At 36.0% G+C, this 20,293-nt stretch overlaps 1 protein-coding gene across 1 annotated transcript in view; it reads left to right on the forward strand.

Moving 5' to 3' along the window:
* Nucleotides 1–20,293, forward strand: part of LRP1B (LDL receptor related protein 1B) — a 1,749,164-nt gene that overhangs the window by 1,603,881 nt on the left and 124,990 nt on the right. The window contains exons 71-75 of the mRNA XM_064287257.1: nucleotides 6,035–6,157; nucleotides 12,096–12,221; nucleotides 13,109–13,246; nucleotides 15,419–15,553; nucleotides 19,719–19,838. Coding sequence (XP_064143327.1) covers nucleotides 6,035–6,157; nucleotides 12,096–12,221; nucleotides 13,109–13,246; nucleotides 15,419–15,553; nucleotides 19,719–19,838 — 642 coding nt within the window. The remainder of the gene's footprint in view (nucleotides 1–6,034; nucleotides 6,158–12,095; nucleotides 12,222–13,108; nucleotides 13,247–15,418; nucleotides 15,554–19,718; nucleotides 19,839–20,293) is intronic.

Genomic DNA, 20,293 nt, shown 5'->3' on the forward strand with positions numbered 1-20,293 from the left:
TTCAGGTAGTGGGTCATTATGTACAAAATCCCTGAAATAAGAGACAGTGTAAAATTCAGAAACCACACGTAATTGAGGATTCGTGTTACAGAATTTGGTTTTAATCTTGAGCAGATTGGGAACACATAGAAGGCTTTGAAGGAGTTTTGAAATTTTAAAAGATGGAGGGTGATAGGCTTTGAACTGTGTAATAGAGAAGAAAGATTACTGAAATGATAATCATTTCTTAATCTGTCTCCATGAAACTTTCTGTGCTCATTTGTTCATGTTATCAGATCCAACCACTCCTACCAGAGCTATAGGAGTGTCTGCAAATGAGTGTAGGAAGAGGTAATCCTGTCTAGATTTATGTAATTTTTTAATACTAGATTTCATTTAAAAATTGTTTGAACAAAGGATTACATGTTAAAAAAATGAATATTACAGTAAAACCTGAACATTACAGCATTTGAAACATGATATATCTTTCAGGTTTAAGATGATTCTGTTAAGTGTTTGGAAACCCTGGTGGTGTAGTGATTAAGAACTGTGGCTGCTAAGGAAGAGGTTGGTAGTTAGAATTCACCAGCTGCTCCTTAAAATCCCTGTGGGGCAGTTCTACTCTGTCCTATAGGGTTGCTATGAGTCGCAGAATTGACTTGATGGCAACCATGTTTTGTTTTTTATTTTTAGTAAGTGTTTAAACCTAGTGACTAAGAAAGAGTCAAGGGTCTTTAATTCAATTGTTTACAAATGTGTCAACCCCTCCCTCCCCCGCCCCAACAAACTGCTAAATGTTTATAGGCTTCTAGGAGCCCTGGTGGTGCAGCGTTTAATGCTCAGCTGCTAATCAAAAGGTCAGCAGTTCAAATCTACCAGCTGCTCCTTGGAAATCATATCTTTTTTTTTATAGGGTTGCTGGAAACCCTGGTGGCATAGTGGTTAAGTGCTACGGCTGCTAACCAAAGGGTTGTCAGTTCCAGTCCGCCAGGAGCTCCTTGGAAACTCCATGGGGAAGTTCTGCTCTGTCCTATAGGGTCACTATGAGTCGGAATTGACTGGATAAGGTTCTGGGTATAGGGTTGCTATGAGTCAGAATTGACTCCATGGCAATGGGTTTGATTTTTTTTTTTGATATGAGCTACTAGGAAAATACATTCCATTGAGGTATCATGGGGGTTAATGAATCTGATCCTGTATGGGTGTCCTTAAGGCGTGACAAAGTTCAGATTTTTAGTGCTTAATTTACTTCTGGGAAGTGGATTAGATATTGGAAACATGTACTTGAAGACATTGAGGAAATGGAATGTCAAATGAAACATCTCTTCTATTAAATCTATTAAATCCATTAATCTCAAGTCTAGATACTTGAGCCGCCAGTCTGTGGGCTAGAAGTCAAGGGAGCTGTTAAATAAGCACGGCACATTATCCCAGTGAATCAGTTTTAATGGTTTACTTCTTAAACATCAAAACCCAAAATACTCTGGAATTCAAGGCAACATTTATAACTTTAAAGATAAAACTTATGACTGAAAATAACTTGATACTTATTTTGGTCTAAGCTCAAAAACCTCATTCTTTATGAGAATATGGGTGGAAAAGATTGCAAGGTTTTCTTCTTAGTATTCATTAGCTCAAACATACGTAAATGGTTTATGGAAATTATGAATTATTTTATTTTAAAATAATTTACTTTAAAATATTTTATTTTAAATAACCCAAATTAGAATAAGAACTCTAGTAGCTTATTCTCTGTGATGTTATACTTGTTCAAATTTCTACGAACCTGCCAGAGGCTGACTTATACTTTAGACATAAATTATTGTTAATTAATATATCTCTTTCACTTTTTCTAGTAACTTTCCATTGTGCTGATCAAGAACATGACTAGAAAATGGGCGTATTTAATCCAGCCCATCTCTTTAAATTATACCTTTTTGTTATTTTTACATTTGAAGAATTCTATAAGTCTAAATTTTTGTCCTTAAAATATAATGAAAATAAGTTCGCTCCATCATATGTGTGCTTTTATGGATTTTCAAAATAAGGTATTTTAAGTTAGGCTCAAGGGTGACATAATAGCCCCATGATGCTTTTTTTGAAATACGTATTTTTCTATAGCACAATAGGAAGTCTTTAGTAAGTTATCACAAAACTTTGCCTTTCTGTTACAATTATGATTCTATTTATATTTCTCTTTTTCTTAATAAAAGCAGAGACATGTTCAACACTGTTTTGGAAAAATTATGTTATCTAATGCAATACCTTGGAGAATTCATTTTTTCCCTTTTAACGATACTGACATGCTATAAATAGAGTTTTCTAAAATAATCAGATGATGCCAAGCATTCATAAAATTCTGTTTGAATTTAATCCATTGTAAAATGGAACACGCAATGAAATTTATTCATTTGAATTTTAATTCTGAAAAAATACAACTCTACTTCATATTCTATGCCTTTTAGTTTTGAATTAAGCCAGAACTTACCACAAACTGATATTTGTATATTTAGTTTCTTTATTACTAAAGAATTTGTACATATTATCTTATTTTTACTGTTTTTAGAAAGACAGTTGTTAAATGGTAACATAGTCTTGTTGCATGTGTTTTGGTAAATGAGATTATTTTTTAAATTGTGGCATTTTGAAACTCAGCATTGTAGAAGTTTGAAAGAATGAGTCCCCCCACCCTATGCCAGATGTCTGACTGTCAGAAATCTCACATAGTAATACCTTGGTGGAGTCACCAAGGACCTTATCTTATCTGTATCTTAGAGTAGTTGATACTCAGATATTGCAATTCAACATGTAGTAGTTCTACTCAGGAAAACCTGGTGGTGTAGTGGTTAAGTGCTATGGCTGCTAACCAAAGGGTTGGCAGTTCTAAGCCACCAGGTGCTCTTTGGAAACTCTATGAGGCAGCTCTACTCTGTTCTATAGAGTCACTAAGAGTCATAATTGACTCAATGCCAACAGGTTTTATTTAGTTCTACTAAGCATTTTTCCAGAAAGTCTTACAACTCTTCAGATTATCATGATAATTCTTGGCCTCAGACTTCAATTATTACTCAAATACTCTAAGCAATCTACTTAATTTTCCCTAATCACTTGTCTCCAACATTAGTCATATCAGGTGTTTTAAAAATTGCCTTTCTTACTCGACTCTGTCACCAAGCCATCTCTATCTCTATCCCTGTTAGCAAATCACCTTATCATTTACTTCACAACCATAATAGAAGCCATTACCCTTTGTCAACACCTGGACACCAAATTAACAAAGCTACCTACAGCTGTGCTTAGTCTTGCCTCTTCCTTCTTCTTGAAATAAAAGTGTTATCTCCCCTGCATTCTGAGATTAATCCATCTATTTTTTCTAGATCTCGGCTCTCTCACATGCTCTGGATTTTCAAGGAGCTCATTGCATCAATCGGCTTTTTGTCTCCTGTATCCCCAAACTTCCCTTGTCCACCAGATTATTCCAACATCATTTAAATATGTACAGGTGTCTGTTTTCCCACAGACAAGCAACCAGTCTCCCCTATCCCACTTGGCTACCTCTTATTTCTCCCCTTCAAGGTCAGACTTCAAAAGAGAGATGTCTACACTCACTACCATTTTTTCTCCCTCTCATTTAGTGACCAAATACAGTCATCTCACTAAACCCCCGTCACTTTGCTAAACCTACTCATTTAAATGTGCTAACTACTACTTTCTTTTTTGAACACTCTTTTTCCTACACATCGTATGATACAACCTTTTCCTGTTATTTCTCCAACCTCTTTGACTACTTCTTAGTCTCCTGTGCAGATTCCTTTTTATCTACTCAATTCTTAAAACGTTGCGTTCTCTCTGTTATCTCCTGCACGTCAAGTCATAGCTATTCTGATGATTCCCAAATGGACATCTGTAGTTCAGAACCCTAGCCTATGCTATAGACATAAATATTCATTGGCTTGCTAGGCATTACCACTTGGTTGTCTTATCAGTACCTCAAATGAAATGTGTTACTTTTTCTCCTAAGCCTGTTCCTCTTGCTGTGATCCCGTTTTTATTGAATGACACCAAATTCTACCAAGTGGCCCAAGCCAAAAATTGAGTACCATGAATTCTCATTTGCCATCTCATTTAATTTGTCATCAGGTCCTCAGGGTTTTATCTTTTAAAAACCTCTCAAATGTAGACACTCCAAAGCAATTATCGTCAGCTCTTTTCTGGATTACCACAACCACACTCTCAAATTGGTTTCTTTCTTCCAGTCCTGGTATTACACTTTTAGCCTCACTTCCAAATTCTTCACATTGAAGCTAGTTTATCATTCTAAAATTCTACTAATTTCCAAAGATAAAATCTATTTTTTCCAAAGATTATATATGTATATAATCATCAAGTCAATTCCAACTCATGGTAGCCCCATGTGTTACAGAGTACAAGTGCACCATAGGATTTTCTTGGCTATAGTCTTTATAGAACCAGATTGCCAGGCTTTTCTTCTGCAGCACTGCTGCTTGGGTTTGAACTACCAACTTTTAGGTTAGACGCAGAACACATACCTTTTGTGCTACCCAGAGACTTAACCATTCCCTGCTGAAAGTGAATTATTAGAAATTTTTGTGGTTAATCACAACTCAGAGTAAGAAGATTTTTTTGCAAGACTAGATTCATCATTCCCTCCAAAGTGCATTCACAAGGTGAACAATGCCTGCTTGTAGGTATTTTCTACACTTGCAAGAATGACCACCATCACTCTCTAGCACCATGTTCTAATGGACGTACTCATTTTTAAATATGTAATACCTTCAATCAGTCAAATCTAGCTAACATGGTGGTCATATATCTTACGTGATTTATGAGCTTTAGATAGATAGTGTAATTCTCTGAGTGCGATCTTATTGGTTTTGTTTCTAAATTCTCATCAGATTTCTTTGTGTTGTTCTGAAGGTATAAATCTTGTTAAACATTCTCCTTCTTTAGGACATGAGGACACTGGGATTCATGGAAATTAACTCACTTGTCCAAAACAAGACAAGAGTCCACAGTGCCTAACTCCCAAGTCATTGTAGTTTCTACTCTATATTGCTACATCTCTGGACACGTAATCAGAATATATTAATATTTTGGGGTACTTTGCATATAGTAGACATAATTAGCAATTCTAAGTTAGAATACTCCTGTATTTCCAATAATTTCCTTTTTTGTGTGAAAAGAAGAAAAAAAAAGTACTTAAAAATACAAAAAAAAAATGTGGTCTATAGCATGATTTCTTTGTGGGTAACAGGGAAATTGTGCGATATGGCCAAAGTGTGTTGTTTGTAAGTTACTGTAAAAAAAAAAAAAAAAAACACTTTTTCCTGGCTATTCTAAGTTTTCAGTGATCCAATTTCTTGGTTTTCCAGACTCAGCTCATTATCTAATAAGTCTAAAGAAAAGTATCTTTTTTTTTTTTTGCCAGAACAATTACTTTTTAATAATAAAATTAATGTTCTTTAAAATGTAAATTTCTTTATACTCAGTATCATAAATATAATGTGGAATGGAAGAAAACTATTCAGATTTCAGGAAAAAAAAATTTTCTCCTGCCATCCTATCAATATTCTTTAGAAAATATGAGATATATGAGGGTATTATCAGAGTGGTTTGAAACGTAGAGGCATGCCATAAATATTAAAGAAAAAAAATTGGATGTTACCTACTGCTAGTATTATTCAGGAATCCCCGGGTGGTGTAAAAAGTTAACATGCTCAGCCGCTAACCAAAAAGCTGGCAGTTTGAATCTACCCCAAGGCACCTCAGAAGAGAGGCCTGACTACTTCCAAAAAATCAGCCACGGAAAACCCTATGGAGCACAGTTCTATTCGGACACACTTGTGGTTGTTAGGGGTTGGAATCAAGTCAACAACAACTGGTAGTACTAGGCAAAATAATAATAATAAAAATAACTAAAGAAAAGAAGCAAGAAACTGTAGATTCCGTGTACTAAGGGTTGTATGAATATGTGTCCTACTGACTGGCATAATTATGATGAATCTCTCTCTCTCTCTTTTGTTATAATTTAAAGGAGGAAATATATGTAGAGGTGATGAGTTTCTTTGCAATAATTCCCTTTGCAAGCTACATTTCTGGGTGTGTGATGGAGAAGACGACTGTGGAGACAACTCTGACGAAACCCCTGACATGTGTGGTATGGCATTTCATGTGGCTCTAGATTGTACTTTCTCCTCCTGATCTAATGTACCAACATGAATCAATGAAGTGGTGAGGTGAACCATAGATCCTACCATGATGGGGTTAGCTGGATCAAATATAACCACAGATGCAGCTTTTGTTCAGGTCATAGATTACCCCATTCAAAATTTTATAACTTTGCAGAGAACCTTCTATAAACATGCACATACACAATATGAACGCTATTCAAAATACAGATTATGGTCTGTATGGGACCATTTAGAGTAGTTTACCTTTTGAACTGAATGACATCATATGAAGACTTTCTGGCTTTCACAAAATTGATGTTTTATATTGAAAATGTGAGATTCTTTGATATTAGTGCATGGGAAAGTGCAAATAATAAAATCTCATAGCTGTGAAAATCACCCACTTTTGAGGGTGTTCAAAGAGGAGAATACATGGAAATCCTAAGTGTTAAACAGAGAATTGAAATTAGGAGTGATCCAACATTTAAATATGAAAATCTTAACAAAAGTTATTGCTTCTCCAAATTTTAGTTGCTTTTGACTGGTATTTGTTAGGAATATCCTTAAGGAACAAGCAAATGTAAATATACAAGTTGAAATTACCAAAATATAGGTTTCTGATATTTTCATAAATATTTTCACCCTTCTCCATCCTTTGTATCTAATCTCAGAAAGAAAAGCATTTTTACCTCTAATTTACAAGAAGATACTAGCTCTTTGTATATATTTAAATAACACATGAGGTGACTTAAAAAGAAAAAAAAGCATATTATGAGTGTATGTACTCAAATGTTTTTGTCCTGTTTGGTGCATCAAGTTATGGCAGAGTTTCTTGATGGATGACAACTTTGACTACTGACATTACAGTGAAAATAAAAACAAAACAAAGCAAAAACCAAGGAGGCAGTTTTATTTTAAAAGGATTTAAAACTTGAAATAGACAAAGCCCTTGGAAAGTTTTTCCTGTAGGTACAACTATTGAGAGATGTAACTAAATTTCATTTTCAGTTCTTCTACATAATCTTACAAAATGGACTCTAGAGAGTCACAGAATCACGAGATTATATTGTTTCTGAATCAAGCAATGTCAAAATATGTGAGTCTATCTACCAAAATGAAGTAAGAACCTATTACTTGAATGAATGATGTACTTTTTTTCTATTCTCTTTCTTTACCAGAAAATTAGTGCCTGGAATACGAACTGTTTGGTAACTAATTAGCCTGATAAATTTACAGATTCAGACCCCCAGTATCACTTCCAAGGCCAAGAATGATTCTTAGGACCATTCTAAACATTATGGCTGGAAACTCCTAATATCCAGCTTAATTTTCTGAACTTTTTGCATTCCCTTCAGTCACCAATATCAACACTGAGTTGAACTTGTATGTGCCAAAGACTTTGCTAAACAATTGGGATAAAAAATGAACAGCACGTTTTGTTTTGCTGACAAAGAGCTCTTTTTCTGCTTGAAAAAAATAACCATAATTTCCTTACCTTGGATTTCAAGCAATGATAGTATTAAATAAAAGGCACATACAAGGTAGAGAAATATGAGATGAATTCATTCTACAGGGGTAATCAGAAAGTAACAGTTTTTAAGGAGACAGATCAAAAAGCACCATAGGCACAGTGAGCAAGCAGCATGAGAAAAATACAATTCATTCATTCATTCAATATACATTTGTAAAGTCAGGTACTGTGATCAGTTTGGGTATAATAATAATAAGGAAAACAAACTGAGACCTGGACAGAGATCACAGAGCTTATGATCTAGTGGTAAAGTACATAATTACAAACTGCAGCATATACCGTGGATAAAAAGTATACTAATTTACAAAAGCGTTGAGCAAAGAGTTCAGTCTGAGGTTATGAGAAGTAGCATTTGATTTCAGGATCTGAGGGATGTATAGGTGCTAAACAGGTGAAAGAGGTTGGGGAAGAGGGGAGTATACACTGTTGTAGGCAGAGAAAACATTATCTGTAAAGGCCCTGAGGAAGGGCAAAACATGGCTTATTGGAGGAACTAAAAGAACTACACGCTCAGAAATAGAGAGGAAAATAGATATTGGCTGAAGATGAAACTCAAAAGACACCAGAGATACCTGGAACCTTGTGAGTCTTGACTCAGGTTTTTGCATTTAGCTTGAAAGCGATTGAAAATACCAAAGGATTTGAACAGAAGAGGCACGTGGTCATATTTTGTACTTTATAAATCTTGGACAGAAGGTGGCAAGACCAGTTAAGAATCTCTTGCAACTCTCTAGGCAAGCTGTGCTTATAGTTTAAGGTGATGACAGTGCATGATGACAAAAGCAGACCGATTCAAAGGTAATCTAAAAGACAAGATAAACTGAACTAAATAGTGGATTGTATAAGGGAGGGGTGATGAAGAGGCTTTTGTCAAGTATATGTTGTAGGGCTATACGGATGGGAACATAGGAAGAGGAACAATTTTGCAAATAAACATTAGAAGGCTGATTTGGGATGCATTCGAGGAGATACTCAAGGAGAAGTTCTATGTAGGCTTCGGGAGTTTGGTCATAGTGCTTAAAGGAAAGATCTGGCCTAGGGATGTAAATTTGCAGTCAGTATATAAAAGGTGGTGGTAGATACTGTGGAATTAGGATTATGCTGGGAGGGAGGAAAGTGAAAGACAAGAAAGGGGTTAGGGCATAGTATTTATTGAAGGACACCAACATCTAAAAGAATACCATGGCAAAAGAGAATTAGAATAAGTAGAATTACCAAAAAAAAAAAAAAAAGGCAGTGTTGCAAAAAATGATGAAATTGCTCCTGATGCGGCAGAGGGAAATGAGATCCTGAGCAATTGCATAAGCTACTTTTAGATGGGAGTAGGGATACTTCCTCTGTTATAAAAAATGAAATGGAGAGGAGGAGCCTCTGTGTAGATGAAGACAGATGTGCTATTATTTAATAAGATGTTAAGGGATTTCTTATCTTTTTATTTTCACTTATTTTTGTCTGGTAGGAAACATGATCATATTTAGAGTGTGGGAGGTTGGTGTTGTAAGGAGATTTGAAAAAAATGCAGATCTGAATCATTATTGTATAGGGTAGGTGAGTGACATGACTACATATATTTCTATATATGATTTTGAGGTAGTGTTGAGGCCTTGTATGGCATTATTAAATTCATATTTGGTGGTACCTTATTGGCCTTCCTGAGTGATCAACTGCAGTGTTCCTGGTTTCTTAGATGTAGATATTGAGACAGTCGATGGTTCAATCTAGCTAAGTTTAGGGTTTATTACACGATTATGATGAAAAAGAGAAGAGGACCAGAGAATTCTGGTTATGGAAACAGAATGAGTTTCCAAAATAGTGTTTAGAACAGTGTCCAACATAAGAAACAAAAAAAAAAACCAAATCAAACCTATTGTGGTCGAGTTGATTCCAACTCATAGCCACCCTATAAGATGGAGTAGAACTGCCCCATAGGGTTTCTGAGGAGCAGCTGATGAATTCAAACTGCCAGCCTTTTGGCTAGAAGCCAAGCTCTTAAATATATATTGAATAAGTAGATGAAAATATGGAACACAGAATCTAATATCAATAGGAAGAGAAGTAAAGAAAAAAAGGCATTGATGAATAAAGAGAATATATCAACTGGCTAGAGTTTCAGATAAGACTGAAGAAGGGCCATAGTGAGACTGTTGGAATTAAAAATTTGCAAGATTGGAGGTTGTGGCCAGTATTGAGGACATTTAAATTAGTGATTTTGAAAATGAAGCAATTTTAGAAAATAATAAATTCAGAATACAACTGTGTTAATACCCTTAGCTGCAAGCAATAGGGGCCATCATTGGCTGAATTAAGAAAGGAAATTTATTAAAATCAACCAGAGCCTACAACCTTGTAGGAGAGTAGGAGAGAGGGTGGCCTAGGTGGACTAGAAGAAGAGGACATTGAGTATGAAAAACTCACAGAGCTAAAAGGACAAGTTATTGGTTGGTTTGCCTGTGTGGATGTTGAAGTCATCTTTTAAGATGCTGGAACGAATTGGGGTGAAGAGAAAATGCTATGAGGGAACGTGCCACAGTCCTCAGTGGGTTGGGAGAGGAGTGTTGTTTACAGGGTAGATGGGATAACAACAGGGAGAAAGGGGCATAGTCAAATGTCTCTATAAAGAGAGGTTTTTGGTTTTAGTTTCTTTGTTTTAAAAATAGAATATGAGGCTATGGTAACAAAATTCTTAAAGTTGTATTAGGAAATTACCATGTCTTCAAACATGAGAGAGACTTGAGCAAATTAAGAGACATTACTAAAAAACCTGAAGGAGAGGAAGTATAATTGAAGAAAGAACCAGATTTTAAGTAAAGCAAGAAGGTGGAGGCAAGAGGAATGTGACATATTTAAGGAGCTGTAAGAAAGTGGCATTTCTGGAATATCATGACAAAGAAAGACTGAGTCTGCAGTAGTAGCATGGACCAGATAATTATTAGTCTATTATACCATGTACACCATACCATGCTTGTTGTTAGCTGAGTGAATTCCAACTCATAGCAACCCTGTAGGACAGAATAGAACTGCCCTGTAGGGTTTCCAAGAAGTAGATGTTGGATGCAAACTGCCGACTTTTTTGTTAGCAGCCAGATGCATAACCACTGTGCCACCAGAGCCCCATACCATGCATAGAAACTTAAATTTTATCCTGAAGCTAATGGATAACTACAGAAGAGATGAACAGATTGATGTGTTAGATCTATTGTTTTGCAGGCATTGTAGAAACTCTATCTGAGGGTGGGGACTCACTGGAGACATATGAGATTCTACTACAGCCATTTCTCAGAGATATAGTAGAGAGTTGAGCTATTGTGATTGTATCTTGCAGAGGTGGAGAAAAGGGAGCAAGTTTGGGGACAACATCAACAGAGCTTAGTGACTAATTAGAACTGAAAGTACATGAGAGGGAACAAGTTAAAATATTTCCCAGATTTCTGGCTGTGATGTGTCACTAACTAAATTATGGAAAATAAAGAAACTCGTGGTTGGAGAGGAAAGGGGCCAAGGAAGGATGATAAGAATTAAGCTTTCAACTTTTTGAATTTGAAATTCTCAAGGGGCTGTTCTATAGTCAACTGGGAGATGCTTAAACTAGATAGAAAAATTGCAAGTCTTCAGGGTAAATGAGAAAATCTAAGCAGGGATCTCAAGAGTAAGAACATAAGGTGACCAAGGACAGAGCTGGGGGGAATTTCACATGTCAGAATGAAGATTAATTAGAGATGTTTCCTGCTTTAGGGGGAAAGTCTTGAGACTGGATAGTGATGGAAGAGACAGGAATAAAACACCCTGGCATTTATTGTTGTCTCCTTAAGTTTCATGGACACACATACACATACCCACATAAACAATGAATAAGATCATCTTATATGCCCTCAAATGCATACCTGTACATTTGTTTAGAGAGACGGAGAGGAAGAAACACAACTGTGGTATTGTTGGGATATTTTTTCACTAGTCGGCCTCTTTTTAATTCTGGGCCTGTAACATATGCTTGCTCAAGCTCTAAGGTGTATGAAATTGCTCTTTCAGATAGCTAAGTGCCCTGCTATGTTGTATAAATTGTAGGCATAAATTAATTTCGTACACCAAGTGAAGTCTGCTAAAATAAGGCATTTGAAAATGAGACCATGAAGCTTGACTTTTTGTTACTTCATTCAAGATTCTCAGCTGTGCATTCTTTTCTGTAGTTAATGGAAGTAACTATGATCTTAGGCTTCTATTATCACACATTTTTCCGGTATCCACATGTAGTCAAATTTCACAACAAAAGATGTTTTTTTTAAAAACTAGCTTATAAATTTGAAAAGGAAGGGCGGTAAAAAAGGAAGACAAAAGAAGGATAGTCCTTCATACGTCAGTGCACCCAAAGGAACTGCTTTGGTTTTTCTTTTTTTCAGCCAAATTTCTCTGCCCACCCACAAGACCTCACAGATGCAGGAATAACAGAATATGTCTGCAGCTTGAGCAAATGTGCAATGGAATTGATGACTGTGGGGACAACACAGATGAAGATCACTGTGGCGGTAAATCTAATCAACCTGTAATAATTGAATGAGTGATACAGTAAGACAAAGTGATGATTTTAGGTCATAAAAAATATATTCCATGTAGTATGTTTGAGGATATTTCTCTCAGGCTTTTGATCTTCTGACAAATTACCAGCTAAGTTATCATTTGGTATAACGGAGTTAGATGGCTCTGCTCAGAGTCCCTAACCAAACCTGTTGCCATTGAGTTGATTCCGACTCTCGCGACCCTATTGGATACAGTGGAGCTGCACCATAGAGTATCCCAGGAGCGGCTGGTGGATTCAAATTGCCAACGTTTTAGTTAGCAGCCAAGCTCTTAACCACCGCACAACCAGGTCCCTACTAGCCTGTAAATCTGAGTTAATGATAAGTATTTTATTTGAGAAAATAGTATATAGATGAGAGAAGCAACATAGCGTTTTAACAATGTTCCCTCTTACACACGTAGCTCTTTGAGGGAAGGGAGGTTATACAGGGTGCTTATATACATTCACAATATCATTTGTACAGCTCTGAAATCCAAAAGTTCTTAAAACTAAAGGCTTTACATGTGGTAAACTGATTTGATGACAATGCCTGACCTGAACTGATCTGAGGTGATTAAAAATTCAACTTAGGGTAAATGTTCAAATATTTTCCTGTGAAAATAGAGCATTGTTTTTACAGAGTAAATACATGGTTGCATTTCTAAAATAAAATAAAAAAGAAAAAATCTGAATCCAATATATATTTGACACCAAAGTCTTCAAATAAAGGATTGTGGGCCCGTGCTATTCACAGCATTTAGTAACATATCTTGGAAATATTGAACATTTTATGTGATCAATAAGTTTGTTTGAATTCTTTGAAGGACTAATCATTTTTTCCTACTGACTCTTTAGATAAGCTTACACATAAAACAAGACCTTGTAAAAAGGATGAGTTTCCTTGCAGTAATAAAAAATGTATCCCCATGGACCTCCAGTGTGATCAGCTTGACGACTGTGGAGATGGTTCAGATGAGCAAGGCTGCAGAATAAGTGAGTTTTTTTGTTGTTGTTAAAAAAAGTGCAGTGACAAACAAGTCCAATTTATGCTTAAACATGACTAAATTTTTCTTTTCTAGTGTATGGAAAGATTGCGCTCCAAAATTTGCTTACGTTATACCCTCTCCCCCCTTTTTTTTTAAGCCTTTGAGAAAACAATCCTAGAACATCACTAAATTTCAGACAGGACAAGATGAAAAGGTTGATTTTCCTGAGGGTAAAAAAAAAAAAAAAAAAGTTTTTTTTTTTTTAACCTTTGTTAGGGAAACCCTGGTGGCATAGTAGTCAAGTGGTACGGCTGCTAACCAAGAGGCTGACAGTTCAAATCTGCCAGGCAGTCCTTGGAAACTCTATGGGGCAGTTCTACTCTGTCCTATAGGGTCACTATAGGGTCACTATGAGTCGGAATCGACTTGATGGCAGCGGGTTTACCCTTGTTAAAAGGAGCCCTGGGGTGTAATGGTTAAGTACTAGGCTGCTAACAAAAGGTGAGTGGTTCAAACCCACCAGCTGCTTTGTGGGAGAAAGATGTGGCAGTCTGCTTATATAAAGATTTATCACCTTGAAACTCTATAGGGCAATTCTACTCAGTCCTATAGGTTCACTATGAGTCAGAATTGACTCGATGACAACAGATCTTTTTTTTTTTTAACCCTGTTAGAACTAAGAGCTCAGTATCCAAATACAGACTTTGATGTCAGAGAAAAAAAAAACAAAACTATATCTATTAATACTTTATTTTATAAAGTATAAATTTAGTGGTTTTGAATTTTAACTAAAACCCACTGTCATCAAGTTGATTCCAACTCATAGCAACCCTATAGGACAAAGTGGAACTGCCCCATAGGGTTTCCAAGGCTATAAATCTTTACAGAAGCAGACTGCCATATCTTTGTCTTGCAGAGAGGCTGGTGGGCTTGAACCCTTGACCTTTCGTTTAGCAGCCAAGAGCTTAACCACTGCACCACCGGTGCTCCTTTGAATTATATACTTCTTTGAATGATGATATTCGGTTGAATGATAGTCAAGGTCTTAATAATTTATGAAATGTTTTAGATTTAATTCATTTTTGAATTATTCTTAAAGAAGAGATCATTATTTTGTTCAGTTAGAACGCTGATTCTTGATGAATTGTAAGACTCTTGTTAATATAATTTTGTGTTCAGCTAATGCTTGATATTTGATTTTCCATACTATAGAAAACTAATTGAGTTTATGACCTTAAATTCAGATTACTTATAAAAATTGCCAACGATTTCCTGCTTTAGGGATTTTATTTTTTGTCATGTATGCATCTAAGTTGTCCCTCACTGGATATGAAGCAATTCCCATCAGGATGCAGTCACGTATGTCTCAGCGATGATCTCATTCTACTGGTGTATTTTAATTCATTGTAAAATATTGGGTAGTCATTTGGGATTAATAATGATTAGAGCCCTGGTAGTTAATGTTCTCTTGTTTCTCAATAATTTGATTTGTTTAGGTAAATTAGAGCAAATTCAATGCTATGCCCCCTCTCATTTATTCACCTTCCAAAATATTTTTCAGAATGGAATAGACAAGAATGAAATTGTCATAACTATGCTGGAAATTACACATAACCCATAACTCATCCCGGTGGTGTTGCAGCCTGTGACCTTTGGAGCACATTAAACACTCAGATGTTGTTCCTCATGTGTGTGCAGGCTAAAATAGTTTAGGAATCTCTGATTTAGTTTAACCAGCTTGCGTAATGTGGTAGTGCCCTTGATTGAGTCTCTGGGTAGAATAGTTTAGGTTAGAAATAAATACATCTCTAAGTATATTCTATTCTTGGAGAAGGATGTAGTAATCATACATGGTACCATCAAAAAAAAAAAAAAAAAAAATAGCCTTCCAGTAGAAGTATTGACTCTTGACTTCCTGCTAGAAATTAGTGTAGCTGGACGACAGCTGTAAGTATCAGCTGTTGGCAGCTTGGACTAAATGATATTAAAAGTAAATGAGTTCCATTTATCTGGTTCTATATCTTTAGAAGTGAAGACTTATATGGAGAGAAGAACATAATCTTACACTTTCAAAAAGTTATCCAAGGAATAATAAATATCATTTTCAAATAAAAAAAATGCAAACTCCCACTTCAGGAATTAGAATTATATTAGTTTTCATCATATTTTTAAATCCTAGCTCCAAATGAATATACCTGTGAAGATAATGTGAACCCATGTGGAGATGATGCATATTGTAATCAAATAAAAACATCTGTTTTCTGTCGCTGTAAGCCTGGATTTCAGAGAAACATGAAAAACAGACAGTGTGAAGGTATAGTATATTTCTTCGACAGCTTGCTCTTAAATCTTTGGGTTATAAAAAGATTCCCAAGGCTGCTAAATTGCGAGATGACAGGGGATTGATTCTCATCAAAACGGTGTGTGTCTACAGGATACCATTTTCCTTAGGAGAGTGAAAGTCTCTGGGCTCAAGAGCTTGTGTGTTTGTATTGCTAAGCTAACCATCACTGAGGCTACAAAGCCTTTCCTGTAGCAAATTCAGACTGGCAGGAATTTCATTTGTACTGTAACGATTCTGTTTTCAAATGCAAATAAAGAAATTGCTGGTTCAGGGACTGTTGGAGAATTAGACTCACTTGATGAAAAAATATGTTTGTGCTGACCCATTTCTCTTGAGTTGTGGCATTTTGCTATATTGCAGTACTTGTGGGCTTTTGTCCTGATACCCTGTCACAAACAGTGTTTTAAATTATCAAGATATGCTTTTTTGAATTCAAAGACAAGATCTGAAAAAATCTCTGTTAACTTACTCGAAATCATTCAAAGACTGAGCATGTTGGACAGCAAGAATCTCATAGTAAGTTATAAGTAAATATAATTTAAATGAGGGCTTTAAGTATGGAGCCATGAAATAGAGACCCATGCACACTTTCTGTGAATTTCTCCACTAAAACTGATATTTATGATCACCTATTGTTCTGATGGAAACCCTGGTGGCACAGTGATTAAGCACTAAGGCTGCTAGCCAAAGGTCCACAGTTTGAATCCACCAGGCACTCCTTGGAAACTCTATGGGGCAGTTCTACTCTGTCCTGTAGACTCACTATGAGTTAGAATTGACTCGACAGCAACGGGTTTATTGTTCTGATTGAAGCCCCTGGATGGTACAAAGGGTTAATGCCCTCGAGGCTATCTGAAAGTTTGATGGTGAAAGTCTGCTCAGAGGTGCCTCAGAAAAAAAGACTTGGTGTTCTCCTTCTGATAAATTAGCCAATGAAAACCCTGTAGAGCACAGTTCTACTCTGACACACATGAGGACTCCAAGAGTTGGAATCAATTCGATAGCAACTAGTTTGATTTTATTTATTGTGATTACAGCCAAACCTGTGTTGTTTAAGTCTGGCCTAGGGTAAATTGAAGTCCTAGAATGTTTTCACTTCTAGCTTCTTTCTATATTGTCTCTTTACAATATTCTTGGGTAAGGAAAAATGATTTTGCATTGTCAATCAAAATGGAATTATTGCAATAAATTAATTACACTCATCTGAAAGGGGAAGAAACTTGGAGCCATATCACGTTGAAGTATATGTTGAGTTTTGCAGTTGTTTGGATTATTCATGGCATTTTATTTCTCATTAACGTGAATACTGAAAGCTCACAAACTGAGCCTTCTCTCTTTTAATATTAAACAAAAACCAAATTATTTCTCAAGACTACAGTATTCTTTCTCAGGCAATTGCTATTAATTGTATACAGCCTAACACACACACACATACAATCTGAAGATTTTAATTTCAATATCATTGATTTTCTAATATTTATTGGTGAATAGGGGTCTCTGTTTCCTTTCTATATTTACTAAATTTAGCAACATTATTCTCAAGAATTTTGATATTTTAAAATTTGTTACGCGACAAGTATAATCTGTAAGCTACTTTTTATTTTAAATTGCCACAAATGCACTATTTTTATACACTTTATTGTGCAAATGTGGAACTTCTGAACTCAGGTAAAAGCTGCATCTTTACTTAATAAATGAAGTTTTCATGCTAAGGAAAATGGTTTTGTGTTAGTGCGGAGGAGGGGAAAAACATTACCTGGATTTTGTAGTCCCAATAATTTGAATTTGGTTATGCCCTTCATTCACGTACTTCAAAAGTGGCATAAGAAATTGAAATTTGGTATTGAAGCCCAAACACTTCAATTGAAATACAAAGGAATATAAAGGAAAGAAAAATAAAAAGGAACAGCAGAAGAGAAGCAGAAAGAGATTAAGAGTTGCTGAGTGCCAGGCACTGTTCTAGGCACTGGGCATCAGTGAAAATTCCTCCATTCTCTTCAAAAGCTCATGATGCAGATATTATTGTAAAGATGAGAAGAAAAATGGTGATTCTAGCCATTAAGGAAGCATTTGGAGGGGCTGAGATTATATCAAATCATGCAGACTTTTGCTTATTTTGATTCCACAAATAAAGGGAAACTGTGGTAACCAATAAATACCTGTTCAGAGTTAATACCCATTGCCCATTGCCATTGAGTCAATTCTGACTCATAGAGACCCTATATGACAGAGTAGAATTGCCCCTTAAGGTTTCCAAGGAGTGGCTTGTGGATTTGAACTGCTGACCTTTTAGTTAGCAGCCAAACTCTTAACCACTGTGCTACCAGGACTCCATTCAGAGTTACAGGTGTCTAACAAATCAGAAATGTTTGTTATAATACTCTCAGATGGCTAAGTGCTGATAATACATATTTCACTTCATCTTCATACAGTATTAATTAAAAACAAGTAAATATTAGTTAAAAACAAGTTTTCTTTGCAAGTTTACACTACTTTTCAATCAGACACAGAAATGAGTTGTCATGAGAATGCTTAAATTCTCCTTGGACAAGATATCATATTAATGACAGCAGAATCAGAAAGCTTTTTTTTTTTTTTTAAATCTTGGCACTGTTAGTTAACAGTTGTCACTGAGAAAGTCTTTATCTTCACTATTGAGCTCTTGGAAGGTTGTTGGGTGTGAAACAAAAGATAATTATTATTACCATCCTTATTCTTAAATTCTCTAATCCAAAGAGTGACGGATTTATCTCACAACTTTATTATACAATTACTGCAACTATGGATGATAAAATGAGCCCTGATGGTGTAATGGTTAAACACTGGGCTGTTAACCGAAAGTTTGGCAGTTCAAAGCTACCCAGGAGCTCCGTGAGAGAAAGAGCTGGTGATCTGCTCTCATAAAGTTTACAGCCTAGACAAACCTATGAGGCAGTCCTCCTCTGTCACAAGGGGTCATTATGAGTCAAATATCAATGCAGCAACACCTAACAAGAACATGGCTGATAAAGGGGACGTAGTAAGAATACTGGTTGAAAGACAAAGGAGAGAAGCAGAGAGAGAGTAGACAATTCATCAGAATCACCTGACCTCTGTCCTGACCCTGCAGAAACCACTGAAGTCAGAGACACGTGCCAATTCACAGAATATTGCCTATTGCTTGTGACATATATATATATATGTATACATACATATTTATATGTAGACTTTCAGGCCATTTAAAAAAAAAAATTCACACGGCCTCAACGTAGCCCTTTTTGTTACTTAGTCACTTCATGTATATGAAGCCAGAAGTGTGTTAGAGGCACATTCATATCTTCTCTGCTAGACATTGTGAAAAGTGCTGGGAGTAAATAATCAATAAATCGGGATTTCTATCTTCAAGAACTACCAATCAAGTAGGGGAGGTGAATATATGACCCCATATCTGTAATATAGCGTGAGAAATCGTATAAGAGGAAAACACTAAGAAAGCAGAAAATGGAGACACTAAGGAGGCAGCCACTGCTGTATACTAGTCCAAGGGGACAAGGAAGGATTCACTTTGGATGCGCACCGGAGGACACGGACATTAGCAGAAAAAGGGACAACATATGACACACGCAAAGGTGTAGAGGTAGGTAATCGGGAGCAGTCTGAAAAGAAAACTTCAGGAGAGGTTTATCTGAGTGAATGAAAATACTAGAAAAATTTGAAATGGATGTTTTAATGTTTTAAGTGGATTAACAAGCAATGTATAATCAATTGATGGATTATTACAGTGAAACTATTGAAAAAAATTATTATGGCCTAAGCATATTTTCCAGAGCCCCAGTGGCTTAGTGGTTAAGAGCTCGGTGCTAACCAAAAGGTGAGCAGTTTGAATCCACCAGCCGCTCCTCGGAAACCCTATGGGGCAGTTCTACCCTGTCCTATAGGGTCGCTATGAGTTGGAATTGACTCGGCAGCAACAGGTTTAATATGGTTTTTGGTAAACATTGTACAGCAAGTCAGAGACTTAAAAATTTGAAAGGACGAGAAAAGAAATAGTAATAATAAGTTGAAAGAATTTAAAAAATGGCTTTTTAGAAATGTCAAATGATTTGAAGTGCCAACTGGGGTATGATGATACTATTTTCAGTTTCTTCTTTTCCAGACCTTAATGAATGTTTGGTGTTTGGCACATGTTCCCACAAATGTATTAATATGGAAGGATCATATAAATGTGTGTGTGACCAGAATTTTGAAGAAAGAAATAACACCTGCATAGCAAAAGGTAAGGTTATAGCCAACATTATAAAGGCTACTATAATTTTTCTTGAAATTTCTTATGGGAAAGCAAAGTTATATATTTCATTTCAGCAATAGCTTCATTCCTGATCTTATAAATCTTTTTCGTAATACTGATTAATTTGGTTAGTTGGGTTGCTTCCATTGTTAATTAACCTAATCTGGGATGATGTGTAGAGGTAACTCTCAAATGCATGGTAACTGTTAAAATCACTTTGTGTTTGAAACAATTAACCAGAAAGGTAAAAGTTTAAAAGTCTGTGTGATAAAATATGAAGTATATATTTTTAGGGTCTGCTCTAGTGTATATGGAGGCCTGGTGACACAGTGGTTAAGCATTTGGCTGCTAACCAAAAGGTCGGCAGTTCGAATACACCAGCTGCTCCTTGGAAACCCTACGGGTCAGTCCTACTCTGTCCTATAGAGTCACTATGAGCCAGA

This window comes from Loxodonta africana, chromosome 6 (assembly GCF_030014295.1).
Source record: "Loxodonta africana isolate mLoxAfr1 chromosome 6, mLoxAfr1.hap2, whole genome shotgun sequence".
In the NCBI taxonomy this organism is placed as follows: Eukaryota; Metazoa; Chordata; class Mammalia; order Proboscidea; family Elephantidae; genus Loxodonta; species Loxodonta africana.